General features: G+C 40.1%; 1 protein-coding gene across 1 annotated transcript in view; it reads left to right on the top strand.

Annotated features, from left to right (window-relative positions):
* The window catches only part of LOC148824502 (scavenger receptor cysteine-rich type 1 protein M130-like), a 49,400-nt gene that overhangs the window by 7,782 nt on the left and 15,420 nt on the right, over positions 1–26,198 (top strand). The window contains exons 2-9 of the mRNA XM_088926156.1: positions 2,446–2,751; positions 3,885–4,199; positions 6,849–7,166; positions 7,799–8,002; positions 9,946–10,044; positions 23,315–23,629; positions 24,641–24,946; positions 25,853–26,167. Of these exons, the coding sequence (XP_088782282.1) occupies positions 2,446–2,751; positions 3,885–4,199; positions 6,849–7,166; positions 7,799–8,002; positions 9,946–10,044; positions 23,315–23,629; positions 24,641–24,946; positions 25,853–26,167 (2,178 nt within the window). The remainder of the gene's footprint in view (positions 1–2,445; positions 2,752–3,884; positions 4,200–6,848; positions 7,167–7,798; positions 8,003–9,945; positions 10,045–23,314; positions 23,630–24,640; positions 24,947–25,852; positions 26,168–26,198) is intronic.

The raw sequence follows: 26,198 nt of genomic DNA, 5'->3' as shown, positions 1-26,198 counted from the left end.
GAATTTTCAGGTAAGCAATCTACAGCGGAGGCTAGTTATTATCACCCTCTATTGATACTTTCTAAACATATTTCATGTATAAAACTTCTATATAAATTAGGTAAAACTCCCAATCTGTCACCATAAAAATAAAAACAATATGTAAGCTTTCTCATGGAACTTGAGAAGTATAAGAAATGTTGAAAAAAGTATTATATAATAGTATAATATTAGGGTGAATCACAAATAATTGTCGTGTTTACACTGGGGTTTTTATTTTAATATGTTATTTTATTTTTATTTATTATTACAAACATTTTATTAATACATTAAAACTAATACATGATTACAGACTGATGTATTAATTAAACTCAGTGTTTTAAAGACTAGAGTATTATGGAGACCCTGTAATTTTATTATTTCAGACTGATGTATTAATAGAGATAAGTGTGTTATTAATGACTGAGTATTAGGACTATAGTATTAATGCTGCCATTATTCCTCTTAATTTCCAGCTTTCTGAGATTCAGTTCAAAGTCATTTCACACTTGTTTAGTGTGTTTAGGGTGTCAAGAGAACAGGTGTTCCATTATGATAGGAAGTTATTTGTGTGAAATATTTAATTTAAAGAAATACAGTTATGTTTTGAAAATGTTAAACACTGGCATTGTTAGATAACTGTCCCTTGCAGTTTTTAAAGCTTTAAAATAAAATTGATAATAGTATTTTCTGGTTCATGTAGACCAGGTTTGCTGTATTATGATATTGAAAAGGACAAGCTGTACCGTGGTGTTAGAAAATACAGATTTTAACATGAATTGCAAAAATAATTAGTATCTGTGATTTATTATTAGTAACTTGTTCTTATTAACTGAGAGTAACTGCATTAATATAAGGATATCATGACATTACACCAAGAATTTAAAAGCTACAGGCAATTGTGCTTATGGTTATAAAGGACTTGTCTGCTATTTCACAACTTTAAATCATTTAATTTGTGTTTTTTGGTTTTGTCTTATTTACATAATGATATGGATTATTGTCTGTATATTGCGAAGTTTTAATAAGAATGATTTTTTGTTTGTTCTGTATTCATTGGAAATCAGAAATTAGTGTCAAATGCAAGTATTTAAGTATTTATGTGCAAGCATAAAATCCCACGAACATGCCCATTTCAATCACTGTCCACTGTACTGACCCCAGCACCCAGATACGCAGGAATATAGTCATTACAGCCACTGTATACTGTACCGAGCACAGCTCCCAAAAACCCAGGAACACAGTCATTACAGCTACTGTCCACTGTACTGATCACAGCTTCCAGAAACACAGGAACACTGTCTTTACAGCCACTGTCCACTGTGACCACTGTGACCAAAGCTCACAGAAACACAAAAACCGAAGTCCTACAGTCTTTAAAACCACGGTTCACTGCAGTGACCACAGGTTCAACAAAAACCACTGACCACTACATTGACCCAGCTCTCAGATACACACACAAGTCCCAGAACTCTGAAGTTATATATCATTAAAGTCACTGTCCACTGTAGTGACCTAGAAAACCAGAAATATAGCCACTGTCCTTTGCAGTACCGACAGCTCCAAAAACCATAGGAACACAGCCATTACATACATACTTCTGTTCACCTTATTGACCACAGATAACAGAAACACAGTCATTACAATTGCTGTCTACTATGTAGTGACCACAAATCCCAGGAAAACTGTTAATACATATACCTCCCACTGTAGAGACCACCGCTCACACAAACACAGTCAATAGAGCCATCATCCATTATAGTGACCACAGCGTCTTGAAACCCAGAAACAGACTCATTGTAGCCAGACCATAGTTTAAAAACACTCTCACAAGTCCAAGCCCTCTGAAATCACGTAGTTTTCACACCCAGTGGCCACCATAGTGACTAGAGCTTCCAGAAACCCAGGAACACAGTCATTACAACCACAGTAGTGACCAAAGATTATTAAACACAAAGAAACATTCCAGCCCTCTGAAGTCATACGGCCATCATAACCACTGTCCATTTCCCAGAAAACAAAATTCTCACAAGTCTCAGTCATCTGTGACATGTGGTCATTACAGCCACAGACCAGTGGAATGACCATAGCTCCCAAAAACACATGCCCTCTGATGTCATAAAGTCATTATTGTCACTTTCCACTGTCAGGACAACAGCTTGTAGAATACAAAACCATATAGTAATATTTACCTGTGTTCATATTTATTATTCAGCCTTTGACCCTAGTGTCACGAATATTCATGGCTCTATGACACTGGGTTATTAAATATTGTGTATCAATCGGTCGGTGTCTCTCTCCAGACACTGGGCTATTAGGTACTGTCAGTGTGTGCATTAATCAGTATGTGTCTCTCTCTCTCCATGACTGGGTTATTGGATACTGTCAATGTGTTTATTAATCCTTCTCTCTCTCCTCTCTCTCCAGGCAGTGCTGATGTCAGGCTGGTGAATGGTACCAGTCCCTGCGAGGGGACAGTGGAGATATATCATGAGGGACAGTGGGGGACTATTGATGACACTGACTGGGATCTGGATGATGCTGCAGTGGTGTGCAGGCAGTTGGGCTGTGGATCTGCTGTATCAGCACCAAGTGGAGCTCACTTTGGACCAGGGTCTGGATCAGTCCTGATGGGAGAAATTTCCTGCAAAGGGACTGAGTCGGCACTGAGGGAGTGTGGATCAAGTTTAGTTGTTTACTCCCATGAATATGATGTTGGGGTAATCTGTTCAGGTAACAACCTGCCATCAACAATAAGTATTAACATATACAAATACATATAAAACTGAATTAAAGAATAACACATAGAAACACAAGAATAATTAAAGAATAACACATAAAAAACAATGACATAACATGATAATATTTATAAATGCAAGGAGTTAATTAATCTTATCTAGCATTTTATTTTTCTTTCTTTCTTGTTGATTTGTTAAATTTGTTAAATTAAGCCAGGGCTTCAGCTTAAAAAATAGTAGCTTGTATCAGACTCCTACCACCTTTAGAGTAAAGAGCTATAATTACGTACTAATATTGCAGCTTCTGTCACTTGTATTTGGTTCTGACAAACAAACTTTAACCTGGGTGGGAGGGGTGGGGTGGATCCTCTATCTCGTGTAAGTGAAGACCAGAAAGCAAGTGGTTTTAAAGGACAGCAATTTAAAGGGAGGTTCTGACAGCTGCTAGTTAACGCAGCCAGGTCACGCGACGTAGAGACGTCAGCGGCTTTACAGTGATGGGAGGTCTATGAGTGTCGGCAGCTTCTACAAGTGAGAGTCAGGCACTGCTAGAGTGAGTTGTTGCCTTTGATACTTGTGTGAGACTCGGTCCGCTGTCACAGGGTAGAGGTGCTGACTGCTGTATGCTAACACAAAGTCAAAGTGCGAGTCTAAAACAACTAAATGGAACTCATTTCATTTTTTAATCCAATTCTCAGTACTTTTTATATTTAAGTGTTCATTTCTGCTTGATATTGAAGGACAGTATTCAGATTCCAGGTTTTCTTCAGGAGGTGTTGGGTTTAAATGTGTTCTCAGCCCTGGTCCAGCCCAGCCCTACTGTTCGTGTCCAAATTCCCACTTTGAAACCCAGAGTTCTGTGGTGTCAGTTTGTGTCACACAGTGGGTTGTCCAGAGGTTCTTGTCATTTTAATTATTTTTCTAGATCTCTCAGTATCTATGAAGGTGACTTGATCTGCAGTGAATGTGTTCTTGATAATTTGCAAATTAATTTTTGCTCAGATTACTCAGAATTGTGATCAAATAATGAATACTCACTACTACTTCTCTCTCTTTCTCTCTGTTTTGATATTCAAGCATATTGAGTGGTCAGGGACAGTGATCTATTAGTCTGTTCTGATATTTCAGCTCATCGAGGGGTCAGGCTGGTTGGAGGCATTGGACTCTGCTCTGGGAGAGTGGAAGTTCAGCATGGAGACACCTGGGGCTCAGTGTGTGACTCTGACTTCGACTGGCAGGACGCAGAAGTTGTCTGTCGAGAGCTGGACTGTGGGGTTCCATCACGGTTTCTGAAAGGGGCTCATTTCAGGAGGGCAGAGGGACAGGTCTGGACAGAGGAGCTGCAGTGCCAGGGCAACGAATCTCGGATTTTCTCCTGTCCAAACTCAACCACAAAATCACAGAACTGCACCCATGAGAATGGCGTGGGACTGAAGTGTTTTGGTAAGAGCAGGAATTTTATTAATGTAGCTCTGAGTTTAAAATACAGTATTTTGAGAGAGAGCATCCTCAGCTCCAACCAGTCACCTGCTCACTAGGGTACAAACCTGCAGCCCATTCTTCCCAGCAGTCTTTGCTCTAGGGCCCCTCCCCCGACTCAATGTGAATACTGCAGGGGCAGCAGCCCTGTGTCCTTTTAATCCGACAACAGGCTGTGCTGCCTCAGGCCAAGAGAGATTCAGAAAAACATTTTCTGAAGTCTTCATTGCATGGATCACAAGTCTGATTATTTAGAGCTTTTAGACACAAATTATAGATGAAACCTAATATTAACTTCATTTCACAATCTCACTTATATTGATAGTTTAATTAAAACATCAAAAAATTATTAAATCACAGGCCTTAATTATATGATACTAGCACAAATATTTATAAATGTGATAGATCTTTTCCTAAAGGCCTGTGGAACTGAACTCAGGCATGACATGTGAAAGAAAATAATCCTGCCCACATGGTACAGACTATCCCTGTTTTCTCATTCCATTTGTGACAGTGCATATCTGCATGAAAAAGAGTTCCCTGTCTGTCTTTACCAGTCCTCTCTCCCTGTTGTTTATCGCTGTGTGTCCTGGGCCATCTGACTTCCACGTAAGGTGGCTTCAAGAGTCCACACCAGACCCGGTGCCACGTGCATAAAGCATGTGCACTTCTCCAGGGAAAGGAAGCACTTTGTGGTGAATACTATTGGAAAGGATTTTTTTTTAAAAAGAAAATTAGAAGTTTCTTCTGACATTGTATGTATATTCTCTTGTTTATTAATTATAAATAGATTGTTATGGGGACATTTCTTGTGAAATATGGAGCTGGATAATTTTAATGGGACAATGGTAGGTTCCGAGGGGGGGCAGAGCTTTAGCTATTAGGGGGAGTCAGCTTATAGGACCTTATTTTACAACTGTCTGGAAATTCTTTAATGCAATGTTTGCTTAGTCTGTTCATGTTTTGAGCTATACATACAATTGTTGGTTTGTGGGAGCACTATCAAAACAATCCATTGTTTCTGCACCTGTGTAATTGCTGCTGAGCCATCATTTTGTTCTTGAGGGCACAGAGCTCACTTTGGCATTCCCTCCAGCCCTCCCTGTGACACCTGGGCAGTTCTGCCCCCTCTCCTCTCTGGCTCAAGGTCACAGGTCAGTGATGAGACTTCAGTGTGACCTGAGTTCAGATCTAAAATAGTGCAAAATCTTGCACACCTCTGTGAAATCCTTGAAGAGAAAAGATCAGAAAACTCACTTCACTAGGAATAAACACACCCAAGAATTAATGTCCTGATTATGGAGTGTTTAGTGGAACTTTGGCTTAATACACTTGGCTGGGGGCTGACCTCCTAGTCAGAGGACACCTGGTCTGGGACACCCCTTGCAGAGTGATGGGTGAGGAGTGACCAAGGGGCAGCTGCAGAGGTGGAGATACTAAAGATGTAGACAGGGGAAAAAAGGGGATTGTGTACAATATTTATAGTGTTTTAGGAGAGGAAATGACATTGGGAGTGATTGCTAATTACTGACACCCAAGGCTGATTGAACATGGTTGCTGTCATCCCTACTGAACTTCCATTACAAACTCCATAAATGGGTCATTAGCCCATTAAACAGAGTGGCGGTGACTGAGTACAGTACTTAGTGCTGCATTCCGAAATCAAAAGCTTTTTAAAAATTCAAAGACTCAGTTCAGAATGTGAGAGATCATGGACAGTTTTATGCAGCAGTGTCACTGGGAGGTGCTAAAAGGACTCAGTTAACCAAGTCTGAGATCATGGATAGTCCCACACAGACATGATATCTAGGACGTTCACATTAAAATGAGAAAACATCAACAGGCCCAGCTCCCATTGATGAGTGTTGCTATAACTCTGTCTGTGTCTGTATCTGTGAATGCCAAACCATGACACTGAAGGGCCAAGGATTTATTTCTCTTACTGTATTTCACTTGTTTGCTTTTACTGTGTAAATCATTTACTAACATCATTTTACTAACTATCCCGCTAAAATAATGACAAATTACTAACTGCAACTTAAGTGTGAGCTGGCTACATGCCCGGAAAGTGAAGGGCAGAGCCAGCTTCGGGCAGCCTGACCAGAACTGAGAGCGCCTGATATCTGTTTAACCCATAATTAATAAAATTCCAAGTATATAATGTCTGCTTAAACAATGATTAAAAGGACCCAAAAACATTCTGTAAAATTTTTACAGTTTATCACATACCAAGGCTAGCAGCCTTGGCTTTACACCATATACTTGTATTTGTACACCATATTACTTGGAATTGTACTTGAACCGTTCTGGGTGGGTTTTCTCTTTGTGAATTTGCATAAATTTTGTTTATATGAATTGAGTCAGTGCTTCATCGGCTCTGGCTCCCGTGTGCACATGTAATAAAGGTAATGGCTGCTTCATACACACCCGGATTGTGTCTCCTTTGTTGGACACAACAACACTTTAATAGACCAGGCTCCTGATCAACAGTAACATATTACTGAGTTAACTAAAGATCAAGTTTGTAATATACTTGAAGGTGCCGTTGAGGGTTATTGCTGGTTGTTGTGTTGTGACGCTGTGTCTCTGCTCTCTCCCCTGTCCTGTCTGCAGGATACACAGGGTTCAGGCTGGAGAACGGCTCAGACTCCTGCTCTGGACGAGTGGAGTTACAGTGGCTCTTCAGGGACTGGGGGACAGTGTGTGATCTCTACTGGGACCTGAGAGACGCCACTGTTCTCTGCCAGCAGCTGGGATGTGGGGAGGCTGTAGCAGCACCAGGACAGGCCTGGTTTGGACAGGGCAGTGGACCAGTAAGGGCTGATGTCTTTGACTGCCAGTACAATGAGACCAGTCTCTCACACTGTGCTGCCTTTTCATGGGGGACAGCAGGGTGCTCTCATGGACAGGAAGCAGGAGTCATCTGCTCTGGTGAGAATCATGTGATAAAACACAGTGACACCCTCTCTGCTTACACACAGCAGCACACTGTCTTCATGATTGACTGAAGGACTTCTCTTTTACACACAACCAGTTAAAGGACAGAGATGCACATATAATATTCTTAATGCATTTCAGTGTATTTACATTTTTAAAGATGTTAAATCCTACCAAGAATGTTATGAACTGCAGGTATGGAGAAGGTTCTATGAATTCAATTTGGAGTGATGAGACAATCCCCCAAGTCATTCAAATAAGATATTTGTTCAAACATTTGTTCTGAGTCTCTAACTAGCATAGCCTTGACATGATTTAAAAAACATCCTCTGGCAGTGTCTATCAGTGTATTCAGTTATTCAGTATTGCATTGAAACCAAAGTGTATGTAGCTGAGATTGTAAATTTGTGATGTATAACTGTTAATATTGAAAAACAGTATTTTCTGATTGAATTGTTCTTGTGAGCTTCAATGAAACAAGTATAATCAATAAGCTGTGAACATGTCATTGCTCAAGATGAATCCTCTCATGTTATGAATGCAGGTCAAAATTCAAAACATCCATGTCTGTGGACCCATTTTCTGGTAATGGTGTGCAGTTCACCAAAACTTAATAATTTTTATAGGTTCCTCCCTGTCATCGCTAGACGGTGGAGTCCGGCTGTCAGGAGGGGAGAGTCACTGTGATGGCCAGGTGGAGGTTTACTACAACAGCACCTGGGGAAGACTCCTCCAGCACTCCTGGGGCTACAGAGAGGCCTCTGTGGTCTGCAGACAGCTGGGCTGTGGCTCAGTGGTGCAAATTTACAACTCCTCTGTGTATGAGACAGGTGACGGTGCTATGTGTCTGACAGGTATTGAGTGCTCTGTAGTACAAGTCTATAACTCCTCTCTGTATGGGACAGTGACAGTGCTGTGTGTCTAACAGGTATCCAGTGCTCTGTAGGACAAGTCTATAACGCCTCCCTATATGGGACAGTGACAGCGCTGTGTGTCTAACAGATATTCAGTGCTCTGTAGGACAAGTCTATAACTCCTCTCTGTATGGGACAGTGACAGTGTTGTGTAGTTCAAGTCTATAATTCAATTCAACTTTATTGTCATTAAACTTACACAGGTGCATAGTATAATGAAAAGTGTTTCTCATTAGTCACTCAGGTGCAGTATATAAATAGGACAGAAGATGAGACAATAGACAGTTACACAATAGCAATAACAGTAACAACATGTAATAACATAACATAAATAACATGTAATCGAAAACTGTGCAAAATTCCGCAAACAGAGAAAATTTAACAGGACAAAAACAGTGCAAGGTAATTCTTGGAACAGTGCAAAAAAAAAAAAAAAGGATAGTATGGTTAAAAGTAGTATGGTTAATTAATAAATATTAAATATTATTATGCCTGTTACAATTTTACTGGGCTATCGAGGGGACAGTACAATTTTGGCTTACATGTGTGTGTGGTGGTGTAGGAGTACAGTGGTTGTGGGTACAGGAGGATGTTAGGAGAGATCATAATAAGGTGGAAGGGAGTGGGGGCGTCACCAACTTGACAGCTCTGGGGAAGAAGCTATTTTGGAGTCTAGTTGTGTGTGACTGGAGTGACCGGAACCTTCTGCCAGATGGTAGGGGAACAAACAAGTTATGACCAGGGTGAGTGGGGTCAGACATAATTTTGGTGGCTTTTTTCAGACTCCTGGTGTTGTATATTTCCTGGATGGATGGTAAGGCACTGCCGATGATGTGTTGGGCAGTTTTGACTACCCGCTGTAGTGCCTTACGGTCGGATGCAGTGCAGTTGCCATACCAGACTGTGATGCAGCTGGTCAGTATGCTCTCCACCGTACATCTGTAGAAATTGGTGAGGATCAGTGGGTGTAGGTGTATTTTCTTCAGCCTTCTCAGGAAGTACAGCCGCTGTTGTGCCTTCTTGATGAGACTGGAGGTGTTCAGTGTCCATGTAAGGTCCTTAGAGATGTGAACGCCTAGGAATTTGAAGTTATTCACCATCTCCACTGCAGACCCTTCTATGTAGATGGGGGAGTGAACTTTTCCTTGTCTTCTGAAGTCAACAATCAGCTCTTTGGTTTTGCTGATGTTGAGACATAGGTTGTTGGTTCGGCACCAGTCTGCGAGTTGTTTTATCTCCTCCCTGTAGGCAGTCTCGTCGTTGTCAGTGATCAAGCCCACGACTGTGGTATCGTCAGCATACTTGGTGATGGTGTTTGTGCTGAACTTAGCAGTACAGTCGTGGGTGAACAGGGAGTAAAGCAGTGGGCTGAGCACACAGCCTTGAGGGGCACCGGTGTTAAGGGTGAGTGTGTTGGAGATGAGGTTGCCAATCCTGACAGTCTGGGGTCTGCTGGTGAGGAAGTCTAGGATCCAGCTGCAGAGGGTTGTATCTAAACCTAGAGCCCTGAGTTTGGTAGAAAGTTTTATGGGTATGATGGTGTTAAATGCTGAGCTGAAGTCAATGAACAGCATTCTTGTATAGGTGTTCCTTTTATCCAGGTGGGTTAGTGTGGTGTGTAAAGCTATGGAGATTGCATCCTCTGTGGAGCGGTTTGTGCGATAGGCAAACTGTAGAGGATCCAGTGTTTTTGGAATGCTGGCTTTAATGTGCGGAATAAGTAGTTTTTCAAAGCACTTCATTATGATGGGGGTGAGTGCAATAGGGCGGTAGTCGTTTAGGCATGTGGGGGCTGATTTTTTCGGTACTGGCACAACTCCTCCCTGTATGGGATAGTAACAGTGCTGTGTGTCTGACAGGTATTCACTGCTCTGGGGATGAGTCTCACCTGGTGAACTGCAGTTCTCCACAGACAGTCAACTGTAGTGCTGGACAGGAAGTGTCCCTGCTCTGCTCAGGTAGGAGCCATTTGGTCTACTTGAAGTTTTGTTCAATAGTTTAACCAAATACAGACAGTCATGTGAAAAAGAAAGTCGCCCTCTTTCAATTCTATGGTTTTATATTTCAGGACATAAAAAATGATCTGGTCCTTACCAGGTCCTAAAATTAGGTAAATCTAACCTCAGGTGACAAACAACACACAACAGATTCCACTATGTCATTATTTTTTTAATAAAAAATAAGCCAACATGCAGAAGCCATGTGTGAAAAACTAAGTACACCCCATGATTCGTGATTAAGTAGCTTGTAGAACCACCTTTAGCAGCAATAACATTAAATAATCATTTTCTATGAGTTTATCAGTCCCTCACATCGTTTTGGAGGAATTTTTGCCCACTCTTCTTGACAACATTGCTTTAGTTTAATGATGTTTGAGGGCATTTGTTTATGCACAGCTCTCTTAAGGTCCTTCAATGGAGTTGAGGTCTGGACTTTGACTTGGCCATTTGAATACCTTGATAATTTTCATTTTCAGCCATTCAGTTGTAGATTTGCTGGTGTGCTTGGTATCATTGTCCTGTTGCTTGACTCAGTTTTGGCCAAGCTTAAGCTGTAGGACAGATGGCCTCACATTTCTCTCTAGAATACTTTGGTATAAAGAGGAGTTCATGGTCGACTCGATGACTGCAAGGTGCCCTGATCCTGTGGAAAAACAAGCCCAAATCATCACCCCTCCACCACCGTGCTTGAAAGTTGTGGTGATATGCTGTGTTTGGTTTTCACCAAACCTAGCATTGTGAATAATGACAAAACAACTCCACTTTTGTCTCATCTGTCCAAATGACATTGTTCCAGAAATCTTGTGGTTTGTTCAGATGCAGCCGTGCAAACCTAAGCCGTGCTGCCATGTTCTTTTTGGAGAGAAGGGGCTTTCTCCTGGCTACCCTTCCATGAAAGCCATACTTGCTCAGTCTTTTTCTGATCGTACTGTCATGAACTTTAATATTTAACATGTAAACCGAGGCCTCTAGATCCCTAGATGTAGGTCTTGGGTTCTTTGCGATTTCTCTGAGCAATATATCGTCTGACCTTGGGGTGAATTTGCTGGGACGCCCACACCTGAGAAGACAACTGTCTTGAATGTTCTCCATTTGTAAATAATTCTTCTCAATGTTGAATGATGGATTTCAAATTGTTTGGAAATGGCCTTATAACCCTTTCCAAATTGATGAGCAGCAACAATTGCTTATCTGGTTTCATTGCTGATGTCTTTTCTCCTTGGCATTTTGTTAACACACACCTGAATGGTCCAGACCACCAAACTGCCAATAGTTCTGCTTTTATAGAGGTGGTCACACTTACTGATGATCAACTAATCATGTGCATCTGGCTGCTAACTACCTTCTTGATTCATATGGAAGCGGTATGGGTGTACTTAATTTTTCCCACATGGTGGAACAAATGCTGTGTCCACGAGGTAGAGAAAGGACCCTGTGCATTGTTCTGAGAGTTTCAGGAGATCGTTGGCTATTTTTCCAAATTGCTAGGCTGAAGTCGTAGTCAAGGGACGAAGGTAAGATGTCTAAGGCTAGATATCCAAATCGCGGGGCCGAAGGCGGAGTTGAGGGACAAAGGTAGAATATTCAAAGACCTGCGTATCAATCCGAAAGAGAATGTCTCAATAGCAACAGCGAGGTAGGTGCTCCAAGGATAGAGGCTAATACCGAGCACAGACCTGAGGGTAATGAGGATTTAAATATCCCGGGAAGTGGAGGGTTTGGAAATTAGTGTGGTGTCATGTTTGGATAATATATTGGTGTGCTGGCGCTTGCTGGAATTACCCATAGCTGTGGTCGGTTTAGCAAAAGGTCATTTACGGTTGCTGGTGGACGTGATGTGGTTTCTGCATTTTGTTAAATAAATAATGAAAAATTGAAATCTGTTATGTGTTGTCTGTTACCTGAGGCTAGATTTGTCTAATTCTAGAAGCTGGTGAGGACCAGACAATTGTTATTTATGCCCTGACACGTAAAGCCATTGAATTGAAAGAGGGTTTACTTTCTTTTTCACATGACTTGGACAACAAGATGGTGGCGTGCATGGACGCAGCAGCTTCATTAGCTCTCAAACAATAGTGCTGTTTGCATATTTCCACTGTGCGTATTCCACTGTGTGTTATTTTATAATAATCATAATAATAATTGCTTACACTTACAGATGCAGCCATTCAAAGTGCATGGCACAAACATGTACCGCGGGCATTTGGCTACGCCATCACGCGTCAAAACAAGTGTAAGTTAGTGTAACGATTTCGGGTTCGGATAGGACGGACACAAAAAGGACGGAGTTAAAAGCTGCCTTTATTTTCTTCTCCGTCACCACCTGCCAGCCAGCTCTCCCGCGCCCCGACCAGAGAGAGACACACGACCAGCCCACGAGCCTGAGAAAGAGAGAGAGAGAGGGCGAGCGAGCGAGAGAGAGAGAGAGGGCGAGCGAGAGAGAGAGAAACACCCAGGGGTGCAGAACCAGGGAACTATTTACATGGAAAACGGGCGATCTCCCCAGACTGTACGCCCGTTTCACTGTGGGACAGCTGCACTGGTCAGCGGCCTTCCTATAACCCGCCCTGACCACTTCCACTCCTGTCCTGCCCCTCACCGCATACCCCAGCCGAGCGCTCTTCGGCCGCTGCCCGGGGCGAATGCGCTACAATAGATTAGCATACTGTAGAGGAAAACAGTATAGGCATCGTTGATATGAGGACTTTTGAAACCAGATTTCCCAAATTTAATATGTGCTTTTCTATATTGGTACAGTAGGACTAATAAGTTCTAGTAAAAACTTACAGTATTCAGAATTGGTAATGGTTAGAAATCCCATTTTATGATTAGGGACTCTGGTCGCTATCCTAAATGGAAAGCAGCTCAGTTTATACTACAGTATATTTCACTTTGCTTGGTAAAATTGGCATGGTCACTTGTTCTCAATATTAATAGATACCCATCAATACCACATCAATCAACGCTATTATCAGTTCAGGGAAAGATATTCTGCTCTCAATATGCATGAAGGTGTGGCTTTTAACAGCAGTTGTAACAGCTCTTATCCGTTACTAAAGGGTGGAAATATTCCATTGTGACAAGAAAAGGAAGTAGATAGATTACATAGGTTTTTATATGACACATGCACTTAATTTACTGTCCTCAGATGGCTGTTTATTCTCATTATGAGAGCTTGCTTTGTTGGAATTAGCTTGCTAATTCCAACTGAATAAATTAATTTTTTCCTCAAATATAACAAAGAGAATTATGTTTAGGGAGAAATGGAATACTGGTGTGTATTTTTTCTTTAAAATACAGTACCAAGACCAGCCATACACGCCTTTATATAGCACCTTTAAAGGTGGCTTCTCAAAGCGCTTTACGGGATAAAAACACTGTTTTTTATCGGGCACCTCAAATGTCAGGCGTAAGCAATAAATATATTTAGCTGAAAAGCTGTACAGCGCAAGACATTTCGTTACTCTAGGAGGTTTCGTGAAAAAGCACATTGTGCTGCTGTAATACAGTTTAAAATAATTAAAAGTCTAAACAATATCAGCTTTATTTATGGGTTGTAATTTAAAAAAAGTAAAAAAACACACTCAAAATGCAAATTTAGCGCTTTCTGGCAAGAAGAGACACCCAAATTAATAATGTAACATGCTACTGTTTGTGCATGAACATAGTTATACTGTTATTTCTTTAGATACGCGATTCCATGTTTTTTTTTTTAATCCCTGGCAGGATCGGGCATCCATAAGAATCAAGTAATAGGTTTATTCCATGCTGAAAAAAAGAAAAAAGAAAACACATTCCATAAGAATCAGCACCTTTATCTCGTGCCTTTAAAGGTGGCTTTTCAAAGCGCTTTACAGGATAAAAACAACAATAACAACAACAACAACAATATTGTATTTCATTGCACTTTGACAGATCATCTTTAAATCAATTGTTGATTTAAAGTTTGACAGTAAATGTTTATATTGTAACACATACAGCCTCCATTGCTTGGGAGAGCTGGCTTACCAGTGCGGTGACGTCACCGCCCTTCCCTGGTTCTAGCAGGGACTGCAGCCAGTGGGCTGAGAGGAGGTTCCCCTTTGGCTCAAGAGGCTGGGTCCATGTTGAGTGATACTGGAGACCTGGGTTTGAGTCCCTGATGGTGGGGGGCTGACCTGATATGGCAGTGGCGAGGGTGCCCTTGTGAAGTGTTATAATATCATTATATCTAATTTTTTATTTCTTTATAAAAATTTAAAAAATTGTTTGCGCAGCCTAAGTGGGGGGGTCTGCTCTCATTGACAGCTGACACTCCTCCATACACTCAAGTGAAAAATTAATAACGCCAATGTAAACGTCATATTTACAATTTGTTGATAATAAAAATGTTAAGTTCTCTAAAGCTTTCTCAGTCAAGTATGATAGTTTACCCAGGGAGCTGTGTAAGCATGCGTAGGCAGCAAAAGATCAGCTAAACTGGGAAGATGCAACACCGAAGATATTATTAATAACCTTTTAAATCTGAAGGGACATCAAAAGGGATCCCCACACGATACAGGTTCCTGCTACTGGAGCGATTCAGAGGAAAAACTGTGACTATTCGTTGTTATTTAAAAATGACCTAGATTCGAACATGTTGTGATATTTAGAAATATAAAAAAGTCAATTCATTGTCCATATTGCTATTTTATTTTTTCAAAGAAATGTTTGTTAAAAGAAAATTAATGGTACTAGCTGGAGTTGAATAGCTGACCTCTTGCTTATAAGTCAGGCATTTAAACCATCATGCCACTCACACAGTTACATGATGAGTGTTGAAACAGCCCTACACATATCAATAGACATTGTATGTGTACAGTATATATGTACTACTGTTTGTGTTACAGTACATGAATATAATTATATCGTTATTATTTTTTTTAGATACACGATTCCATATTATATTCCCTATTAATCAAATTGTAAAAGTATACCTGTTTACTCCGGTATTGAGCTTACTTGCAGAAAAGCTTAAACTTATCACTTTTCTCACAGAGAACTGTATACTGTATAAACGTCCAATACAGTAACATGCTCAGAGGGAGCAAGGAGCATGTAAAAACGCTTGTAAGACTTTGATGCTTAAAATGTTCAGGGAGAAATGGAATACTGGTGTGTATTTTTTCTTTAAAGTACCGAGACCAGCCATACAGTATACAGTTTACATAACATGTTTATGTTCCTAAATTAATATTATTTATGACCTTCAGATGTGTTATGCTCCTATTGTTTTTATGCTCAGCTACTAAAATTTCCCTTCAGTGGTAAAATTCCATATAAATATTCAATACTAAAACGTGAAAAGTAAAGACTTTAAACGATTAAATCTTTCCACGACTGCATACAGTACAGTTTACATACAGCCATATGTTTATGTTCCTAAATTCACATCTTTTATGAGCCTGTGAAAGGCATGGTGAATCAGAGATTCTCAAGAATTACTTTGTATGATTGGAAACAAATCTTCCTTTCTTTACATTTCTTTACAAAAATTTAAAAAATCGTTTGCGCAGCCTAAGAGGGTGGGTCTGCTCTCAGTAACAGCTGACAATCCTCCATACACTGAAAAATAAATAACGCCAATGTAAATGTCGTATTTACAATTTGTTGATAATAAAAATGTTAAGTTCTCTAAAGCTTTGTGATAGTCTACCCAGGAAGCTTGTGTAAGCATGCGTGGGCAGCAAAAGATCAGCTACACTGGGAAGATGCAACACCGAAGATATTATTAATAACCTTTTAAATCTGAAGGGAGATCTAAAGGGAGGAAGCAGAAAGCAGGAAGCAGAAGCAGGAACCGTTGTCAGAAGGAAAGAAGGTGACTATTCACTGTTATTAAAAAATGACTTAGATTCGAACATGTGATATTTAGAAATATAAAAAGTCAATTAATTGTCTATAATATTGCTAGTTTATTTTTTCAAAGAAATGTTTGTTAAAGGAGAAGTCATGGCACTAGCTGGATTTGAACAGCCAACCTATCATTTACAAGTCCAGCACTTAGACCACAGCACCACTCACAAGGTCATGTAAGGAATGGTGAAACAGCCCTGCACATACAGTATCAACAGACATTGTACAGCGTATACTATTCTTGTGTTGCAGTACATGAATATAATTATATAATTATTAATTTCTTTAGATACGCGATTCCATATTATATTCCCTATTAATCAAATTCTAAAAGTATGCTTGTTTGCTCCGGTATTGAGCGTATTCGCAGAAAAGCTTAAAACTACCACTTTTTATACACATGTTATTTCACATGTTAGTTAAAGACTTTGATGCTTAAAATGCTTAGGGAGAAATGGAATACTGGTGTGTATTTTTTCTTTAAAGTACCAAGACCAGCCATATACAGTTTACATACTGTAATACTCTATGTTTATGTTCCGAAATTAATATTGTTTATGGCCTTCACACGTGTTATGCTCCTATTCTTTTTATGCTCAGCTACTAAGATTTCCCTTCAGGGGTAAAATTCCATATAAGTATTCAATACTTAAACGGGCACAGTAAAGACATTAAATATACATATACATAACATATACAGTACAGGTTGCATACAGTAATATGTTTATGTTCCTAAATCAATATCTTTTATGAGCATGTGAAAGGCATAGTGAGATTCTCAAAAATTACTGTACTTTGCATGATTGGAAACAAATGTGTGATTGGATCAACGAAATGCTGTGGTGTTACTTTTACAAAGACAGTCAATGAAAAAATGAATGTGGACCAGGGCAATACTTTGAGTTTACAGCTTCTCCAAGGTCATTCATTATAAATACTATCAGTAATATCTTCGGTAAAGACTTTGATGGCGACAGCTCAAACATGAGAGGTTGAGCTTTATTAGCTCCACCTTGCGGGAATTCCAGATACTATTATTTTACTTGCGGTATCAGGCGGTATCATGTGATACTATGTGAGAATATATGGTATTAATACGGTAACTTGCATTACACCACAACAAGCGCACCGCAAAATAATGTGGTATCGTCCGCCTGTTTTGAATGGCTGCATCTGTACAGATGCAGCCATTCAAAATGGGTGAGTTATTTTGCGGCATACCCCGGTGGGCGTGTCGCGGTATCACGCGGTGTCACGCAGTGTCACGTGGTTAATCGCGCGTCATTTGACGCTCTGCCGGAAACTATCCGGCGTCACCTTGTAAAACCGCCAGGGGGAGCTTAACCTCTCATGTACAGCATTTGAGCCTTTAATTTTGAACAGTGTATTACAGCATGTTAATCTTCAGTCATTAAAATGTTGGTATATTTTATGAAAGCAAGATTGCTCAGTTGGACAAAAGTACACAACCTACCTTTATCAGAAATATTTATGCATCAAAGCCTTTACCGAAGATATTACTAATAGTATTAATAATGGATGACTTTGGACAAGCTGTATACTCAAAGTATAATTTCTTTAGCACATTTGTACAAGCACTTGGAATCTGTCCAAGCCATACTTTGTCAGGCATTTTGTTTTACTTCAACGGGCATAAAAACTTCCTTGCTTTTAACAGGGCGTTTCATAATTTCTAACTACGAAAATGATTTAAAATGCGACACCTATCATTCAACTAGAGCTTAAAATATCACAAGGAAAAATACACACCGGTATTCCATTTCTCCCTAAACATTGTAAGCTTCGAAGTCTTTAACTAACGTGATACCGGAGTCAACAAGCATCCTTTTAGAATTTGATTAAAAGGGAATATAATATGGAATCGCGTATCTCAAGAATTTAATAACGGTATGATTATATCCGTGTACTGCGGCAGGGCTGTGTAGGGCTGTTTCGCCTGCCTGCTCATGCGAGCTGTCTTGTAGCCTACTGGTCTAGGTGACTACCAACGGGCAAGTTGTGTGTTCGAGTCCAGCTGGTGCTGGACCTTCCAGTTTTATTTATTTATTTTTTAATCGCGTAACATAAACATATTACCGTATGCAAACTGTACTGTATACAATATGTATATGTATATTTAATGTCTTAACTGTGCCCGTTTAAGTATTGAATATTCATATCTAATTTTACCACTGAAGGGAAATCTTAACATAAACATACAGTATATGGCTGGTCTCGGTACTTTAAAGAAAACATACACACCAGTATTCCATTTCTCCCTAAACATTGTAAGCTTCGAAGTCTTTAACTAACGTGATACCGGAGTCAACAAGCATACTTTTAGAATTTGATTAAAAGGGAATATAATATGGAATCGCGTATCTCAAGAAATTAATAACGATATAATTATATTCATGTTACAAAAGAACTGCAACGGACATAAAAACTCCCTTGCTTTTAACAGAGCGTTCCATAATTTCTAACTACGAAAATGCCAGGTGAAAGGATTTGTAAACATATTTTGTTAAAGCAAGTCAGTTTTTTCTGCAACACATAAAATACATTTTTCCAAGAAAGTTTAGCCTTTGTCACTAATGAAACCACTAAATAAAGACATAAATATAGAAATCTTAAGATTTGTTTTATTTAATGTTGGTAGCAGGATGAACTGTCAGAGTGTATATTTTGTTCGCAAAGTTGCTGCAAGATGTTAACAGTGAAAAAGGTATTTAGAAATGAGTTATTTCAAGATGAAAAAGAAAACATACACGAAACATGGTTTCATTACGACCAGAATCGGTCTTGAGATATTTTTAACTTGATTTACAGTATTTGAGAGGTATGTCTTAACACCGATACTACAGTGCTTAAGTACTGCTCACGTATATGTTTCTAGGTTTATATTATGCATTTCATACGGTCAAATTACTTTTGAGCAACTAATAAGAAGCGCGAAACGGTATGCATTTTACTTTCGTTTTGTGCTGGGACCCGTGGATTGATTAGAGATATCAAGTACATACAAGTCATTTTTTAAATGTTGTAGTTCGTCTTGAAAAAATGTTACGAGTACATCATCTGTCAACAATCACACAGGTTCTGTTTCCATATTGCGGATTTTGGTTAGGTATTATCAAATCCAGTGGCGCTGTTAGTTTACTGAGTCCCATGTCACATGGTCTGTGATTGAAACCGGTAAAACCGGTTTAATTCGTCACAGCCAGCACTCTTCAGGTGTGAGGGTCTTCTGCTCAGAATGAAACGCTAAAATGTTTGTGTATATTCTAATGGTAGTGGGGGCAGGGTGTGTGGGAACAGGTTTGGTTGAAATTGCATTAGAGATCTATGTAAATCGCTATCTTTGTCTTGTGTGTAATAATGTTCACCTCTCTGTCCAGCAAATTTACAGGTTAAAAACAATACTGTTAGGCTGGGAAAACGATTTTTTTTAAGAAATACAAAATGAGATATAATGATATGTTCCGGCTTAGACATTAACGAAGAGCATAACGCGTGTACTGCATACACTGCAAGTACAACCCCCCTCTCTGCAGGAGTGCTGGCTGTGACGAATTGAACCGGTTTCACGGGTATTTTCAAAGTAGGAGATTTCCAGCGAAAGACACTCCCCCCCCCTCAAAAACCCAGTAAGTACAGTACTTACTAGTTAAAGGCTAGGCTCCCGACTACGGCGAAAGGAACCCTTCTTTCATTAGAATACGATGAACATATTTTAGCCCTGAATGAATTAATAGCAAACATGGTTTACATAAAAGACATTTTTCCAAGAAAGTTTAGCCTTTGTCACTAATGAAACCACTATATAAAGACATAAATATAAAAATCTTAAGATTTTTAAAATACATGACTTTGCTAAAATTTATTTGAAAATAAAAACAATTACAACCGCCAGGGGAGAGAGAGAACAGGGGAGGGATGTTGGTTTTGCATAAGGGGCGGGGCTATGGAAATTAGGTCTGTTTGGGAATGTGTAGTTACATGTTCTGGCTGTTTGTGAATTATCGTTGTTGAGTATGGAGTGTTGAGGTATTGATTTTGTGTAATGCTTTATGTTGAAAATTGAGGTGGATTTTGTTTATGATAAACAGGATAAACTGGGATGGGAGGAAGGTTTGGTTTTGCATAAGGGGCGGGATTATGATAATTGGAGGACTTTACGAGAGTAAAATGGTTTGATATATTTGATTTTGTATTGTGGTTGTTATCTATGTTTTTGGTTGGTATTATGTTTATATGGTTGTTTTTGTTGGTTGGTTGTTATTATGGTTATTAATAATACGATCTATAGTTGAAATCTGAGCCTAAATAAAAAGAAAAAGCAAGTGATTAGGTTTATGAGCAATCTAATTACTTATTCGTTTAAAACGCTATATAAAATAAAGTTTATTATTAATTTGCTGGACAGAGCGGTGAATATTATTATGCATAAGACAAAGATAATGATCCTGATCAGTTTAGAAATCTGTGTACGCTGTAAGGTTTTTACTTCTTAAACTTTTAAAATACACGTTTTGAACAGAAAGAAATCCTCTTCCTGGTACAGTATGTATAGCAAACCAGCACGTCTTTTTTCTCCAATCAGAGGGGTGTCAGATGGTGTCAGCCAATCACCATTCTGCGTTGGGTAGCAACGGGTGACTGTTCTCAGGCGGAAAATGTAAACAGCTTAATGTTCGTGTTAAATATTTTTTTTAAATTCAATTAAACGGGCACAGTTAAGACATTAAATGTACATATACATACTGTATACAGTACAGTTTGCATACGGTAATATGTTTATGTTACGCGATTAAAAAATAAATAAATAAAACTGGAAGGTCCAGCACCAGCTGGATTCGAACATACAACTTGCCCGTTGGTAGTCACGCACCTAGACCAGTAGGCTACAAGACAGCTCGCATGAGCAGGCAGCCGAAACAGCCCTACACAGCCCTGCCGCAGTACACGGATATAATCATACCGTTATTAAATTCTTGAGATACGCGATTCCATATTATATTCCCTTTTAATCAAATTCTAAAAGTATGCTTGTTGACTCCGGTATCACGTTAAAGACTTCGAAGCTTACAATGTTTAGGGAGAAATGGAATACTGGTGTGTATTTTTTTCTTTAAAGTACCAAGACCAGCTATATACTGTATGTTTATGTTCCAAAATTAATATCGTTTATGGCTTTCACATGCGTTACAGTATGCTCCTATTCTTTTTATGCTCAGCTACTAAGATTTCCCTTCAGTGGTAAAATTCAATATCTACAACGGGCACAGCAAAGACATTTTTACTGTAAGTCTTTCTACGACAGACCAACGGACCACGAGTGCCCCTGTCGGTCAACCAATCACGTACTGCTGTGCCGCGCGTCATCTTGCGTCATACTGAGCGACGTCACCTGCGGTACGTGTCTGTAACGCGCACTTTGAATGGCTGCATCTGTATATAGCGCTTTTCTGGACACTCCACTCAAAGCGCTTTACAGGTAATGGGTACTCCCCTCCACCACCACCAATGTGCAGCATCCACCTGGATGATGCGACTGCAGCCATAGTGCACCAGAACGCTCCCCACACATCAGCTTTCAGTGGGGAGGAGAGCAGAATAATGAAGCCAATTCATAGATGGGGATTATTAGGAGGCCATGATTGGTAAGGGCCAGTAAGAAAATTGGCCAGGACACCAGGGTTACACCCCTACTCTTTTCAAGAAACACCCTGGGATTTTTAAAGAGACAGAGTCAGGACCTCAGTTTTACATCTCATCTGAAAGAAGGCACTTGTTTAGAGTATAGCATTCCCATCACTATACTGGGGCATTAGGACCCACACAGACCACAAGGTGGGCTCCCCCTGTTGGCCCCACTATCACCTCTTCCAGCAGAGAACTTTTTTTCCCTAGAAGGTCTCCCATTCAGGTACTGACCAGGCTCACACCTGCTTAGCTTCAGTGGGTTGTCAGGGTGATATGGCTGCTTTTATCACACTGTTATTGTTGTTGTTATTGAGTTACTGTCTATTGTCTTTTCTTCTGTTCTATTTATATATTGCACCTGAGTGACTAATGAGAAACACTTTTCACTAAACTATGCACCCATGTAAGTATAATGACAAAGTTCAACAAAGTTGAATTGAATATTGTTGCACCTGTTGCACTGATCTAGTAGATCTGAGTAAAGCAGGCTGAGCAAACAGACAAAAGCGAAACTAAAACCAGGTAGAATTAAACAAAACCTGAAATGACTGAGTCTGTGCTTTGAGATGCAGGGGGACAGTGAATTTTATTTTGAAATCATCAATTAACAATTGACAATTAACTGAACAGTTAACTTGTGTCATTTGTAAGGGAAATGGTTAAATCAGCACAAAACATTAATGAGGGGTGTATAAACGTATCCCACTACTTTTTCTAGGGTTTTCATTCGTAATTGCTTATCAGAATATGTCAGAACAACTTCACAACACAGTGGATAAGCAGAAAATTTGAAACGTAACTGAATGTGCAGTGTGTGAAATATAATTCAGTTGTGAATTTAATATTAAGATTCTGATAGGTAACAGCAAAAAATAAATTAAAAACATAATATTTCAACAGAAATATAAATGTATAAATGTAAAAACACAATCAGTATAAAAATGAGTCATGATCTATAATGGAAGCAATATTATATATTCCAAACTGAAGGTGAATGATTACTCGGCATCTGTGAAGCACTTGTGATAGGCTGTTTGTACTGTTACAATTTTTTTATTTTATTTTCTCAAAAAAACACTCATCAATGATGAGTAAGGTGACTCATCAATGTTTAAATCTCTTACCTGATATGGACTACCAGTCAGAAACACTCTTATGCAGTTTTTACATACGGGATCCTGATGTACAGAAACAACAGACTGCCTATCAGTGATTCAGCTTTCTCACACCACAGAGACTGACCACTGTACTGACTGCTGCTCCAAGAAACACAAGAAAACAAGTCCCAGCCCTCAGAAGTTACATAGTCTCACACACAGTCACTGTGTTGGTAGACTCTCCAATATCTCACACACAGTCAATCTGCTGCTAGACTTTCTAGTATCTCACACACAGTCTCTGTGCTGCTGGACTCTCCAGTATCTCACATACAGTCAGTATGTGAACACAGGCGTGTGGAGCGAGAGGTAAGATGACTAATAATGGACTTCTTGTAGCATTCAGTGCTTCTACTTCCCTGTGGGAGGGATTAGCAATCCAGACAGACTTGTAAGAAAATATAAATATCTGGTGTATTTCTTTATATGTATAAATATAAAAGTATGCTGTATACAAGGTTATAAGTATTATCTTTCTCCACTCATTACAGGCAGCGCTGATGTGAGGCTGGTGAATGGTGCCAGTCCCTGTGAGGGGACAGTGGAGGTGTATCATGGTGGAGAGTGGGGGACAGTTTATGACCTTGGCTGGGGTCTTGATGATGCTGCAGTGGTGTGCAGGCAGCTGGGCTGTGGATCTGCTGTTTCAGCACCAGGAGATACTCACTTTGGACCAGGGGCTGGATCAGTCCTGCTGAGCTGGGTCGAGTGCAGAGGGTCAGAGTCTGTGCTGAGGGACTGTAGAAAACGTGAAGTGAAACAATATGGCTACTTTCATGTCTGTGATGCTGGAGTGATCTGTTCAGGTAAGAGACACAGACACTCTCCAGTCTGCAGCACTGAGGAGAATTAAAACTCCTCCACTGATCTAGAGTCCATCATAATGATCCATCTGTCCATCTTCCCATTCCCCACTGCTCCTGTCCTGCCTAGAGCTGTGACATCACTCCTCCCTGTCACTGAATATCTTTCTACCTGTGTGGAGATCAGAGGTACAAATACAGACAGGAGAATCTGTCTGAGAGCAATGGGAGGACAAACCCTTCCTGTCTGCTGTGTGCTGTCTGTCAGGAGGCAGGTGACAGTTTTACACTCAACTTTCAGACATGACATAGCCCAGAATTTCAAATCATAAGACAGAAAAATGAACCAAATGAACCAATCTGAACTGAACACATCAGAATCCCAGACCCTGGATCTGTATGTCAAAGGTTTCAGAGAAGTGTATTAAATATCCAGTCTGTCCACCAAACCTGTAAATGATCATGTAAATGATCAATCCCTTTCATTTTTCAATAAGTCTTGTTCTCTAGTGTTACAACTCCCTCTCTCTATTACACTTATAAACAATTAATATAATGAATCTAATAATAAACATTTTTATACTTATATATTGACTATACTGACCTGCTTATATAAAATTATCTAAAATTAAAAACTGAGTTGAATTTAACAGTTTATGTGTCCGAGCATTTAGAAGTGCTATAGAAACTATACACATAGTTATCTCTTTACATTTACTGTACTGTATGATGTTACGCACACTGTTAATGTGCTCTAATACCGCTACAAACTGTCAGATGCTTTGTGTATACCTGTGCCAAGTCTATTGTACGGGACGTAGATTAGATGGATGTGGGACTGTAAATCTAGACTGAGGTGACAACTAGCAGGCATCACAGTTATGCCAGAGCAGACACATTAAACACACAAAGAGTTCACTCTGGTGCTTTCAATGCAGTTAAGACTAGAAAGAAAGGGAGCTCATAAGAACCTCAGTTCATGAAAATGAAGTGTCAACTTCTCTTCAGGTACAGGAGTGCGGTTAGCAGGGGGCAGGAGTCTCTGCTCTGGCAGAGTCGAGGTTCTACGTGGTCCATCCTGGGGTACGATCTGTGAGGCCGACTTTGACACGAAGGACGCGGAGGTCGTGTGCCACCAACTAGACTGCGGATTTCCAGCAGAGCTGCTGAGAGGGGCTCAATTCGGAAAGGGGCAGGGGGTGATCAGGACAGAGGAGATCCAGTGTCAGGGAAATGAGACCAGAATCCATGATTGTCCCACCTCAACCAGGGAGCACCAGAGCTGCACTCACAGCAATGACATCAGCCTGGTTTGTACAGGTGAGAGCACTGCTGTCTGTACTGATCCCCAGCTGTGTAAATACTTCTGTATCTCACTCTGAGCTGCATTCACAGCAATGACATCAGCCTGGTCTGTACAGGTGAGAGCATTACTGTCTGTACTGATCCCCAGCTGTATAAACACTTCAGTATCTCACTTTGAGCCTCCCTGAATCATTGCTTGATTTGTTTTTGTTTGTCACAGTGAGAAAGATGATTACTCTTATGTATTGATGTTAAATATTCAAAGTATGTAAAAGTGTGGCAAGGTATTGTACAAGGAACACATTTTAAAATCAACCATTTTAACAGTGTGTTCATGCTGTACAGCTCCTGACTCCCTTGTCCTTTGTATAAAGACTAGAGTGATTAATGCTTATGGCTCCTGACTTCCCTGTCTGCTTGTCTTTTGCATTTCGGAACACCATATATAGCACCCCAAACTAATATCTTTGGATCAGTCAGTGAGCTGCAGCAAGCAGTGGTCTTGTGGTCATGTGATTTCCACATTGCATAATTCATCTTTGTTTCTCACAATATGACTGATAATTACTCTTGTGTACTGAAGTTAAATATTCAGTAAATCTGTGTAACTATGAACAGTTATTGTACAATGAACACACTGTAAAATCAACCATTATAACACTGCATTCATATAGTACAGCTCCTGACTCCCCTGACTCTCTGTATAAAGAGAAGAGGGTGTTCATACTGTACAGCTCCTGAGTCCCCCGTCCTTTGTAAAAATATTACTTTGTGTTCATACTGTACAGTTCCTGACTCCTCTGTCCCTTGTATAAAGACTATAGTGATGTTAATGCTGTACAGCTGATTCCCCTGTCCTTTTATATATACTAGAGTGGTGTTAATGCTCTATGGCTCCTGATTTACCTGTCCTCTCTTCAGAATACAGTGGCTACAGGCTGGTGGGTGGCCCTGACTCCTGTTCCGGCCGGGTGGAGCTGCAGTACTACGGTGAAGACAGGACAGTGTGTGACCAGTACTGGGACCTGAGAGATGCCACTGTTCTCTGCCAGCAGCTGGGCTGTGGGGAGGCTGTAGCAGCACCAGGACAGGCCTGGTTTGGACAGGGCAATGGATCAACGGGGGTTGATGTGTTTGATTGCCGGGGCAATGAAACCCATCTCTCTCAGTGTGCTGTCTCTTCATGGGGCAGAGCTGGTTGCTCTCACAAGCAGGATGTTGGAGTAATTTGTTCTAGTAAGAACTAACACATTTTTACATTTTCAGA

This window comes from Atractosteus spatula, chromosome 10 (genome assembly GCF_055471065.1).
Source record: "Atractosteus spatula isolate fAtrSpa1 chromosome 10, fAtrSpa1.hap1, whole genome shotgun sequence".
NCBI lineage: Eukaryota > Metazoa > Chordata > Actinopteri > Semionotiformes > Lepisosteidae > Atractosteus > Atractosteus spatula.
Note: the sequence above shows the minus strand (reverse complement) of the source record. Positions and strands in the feature narration are given on the sequence as shown.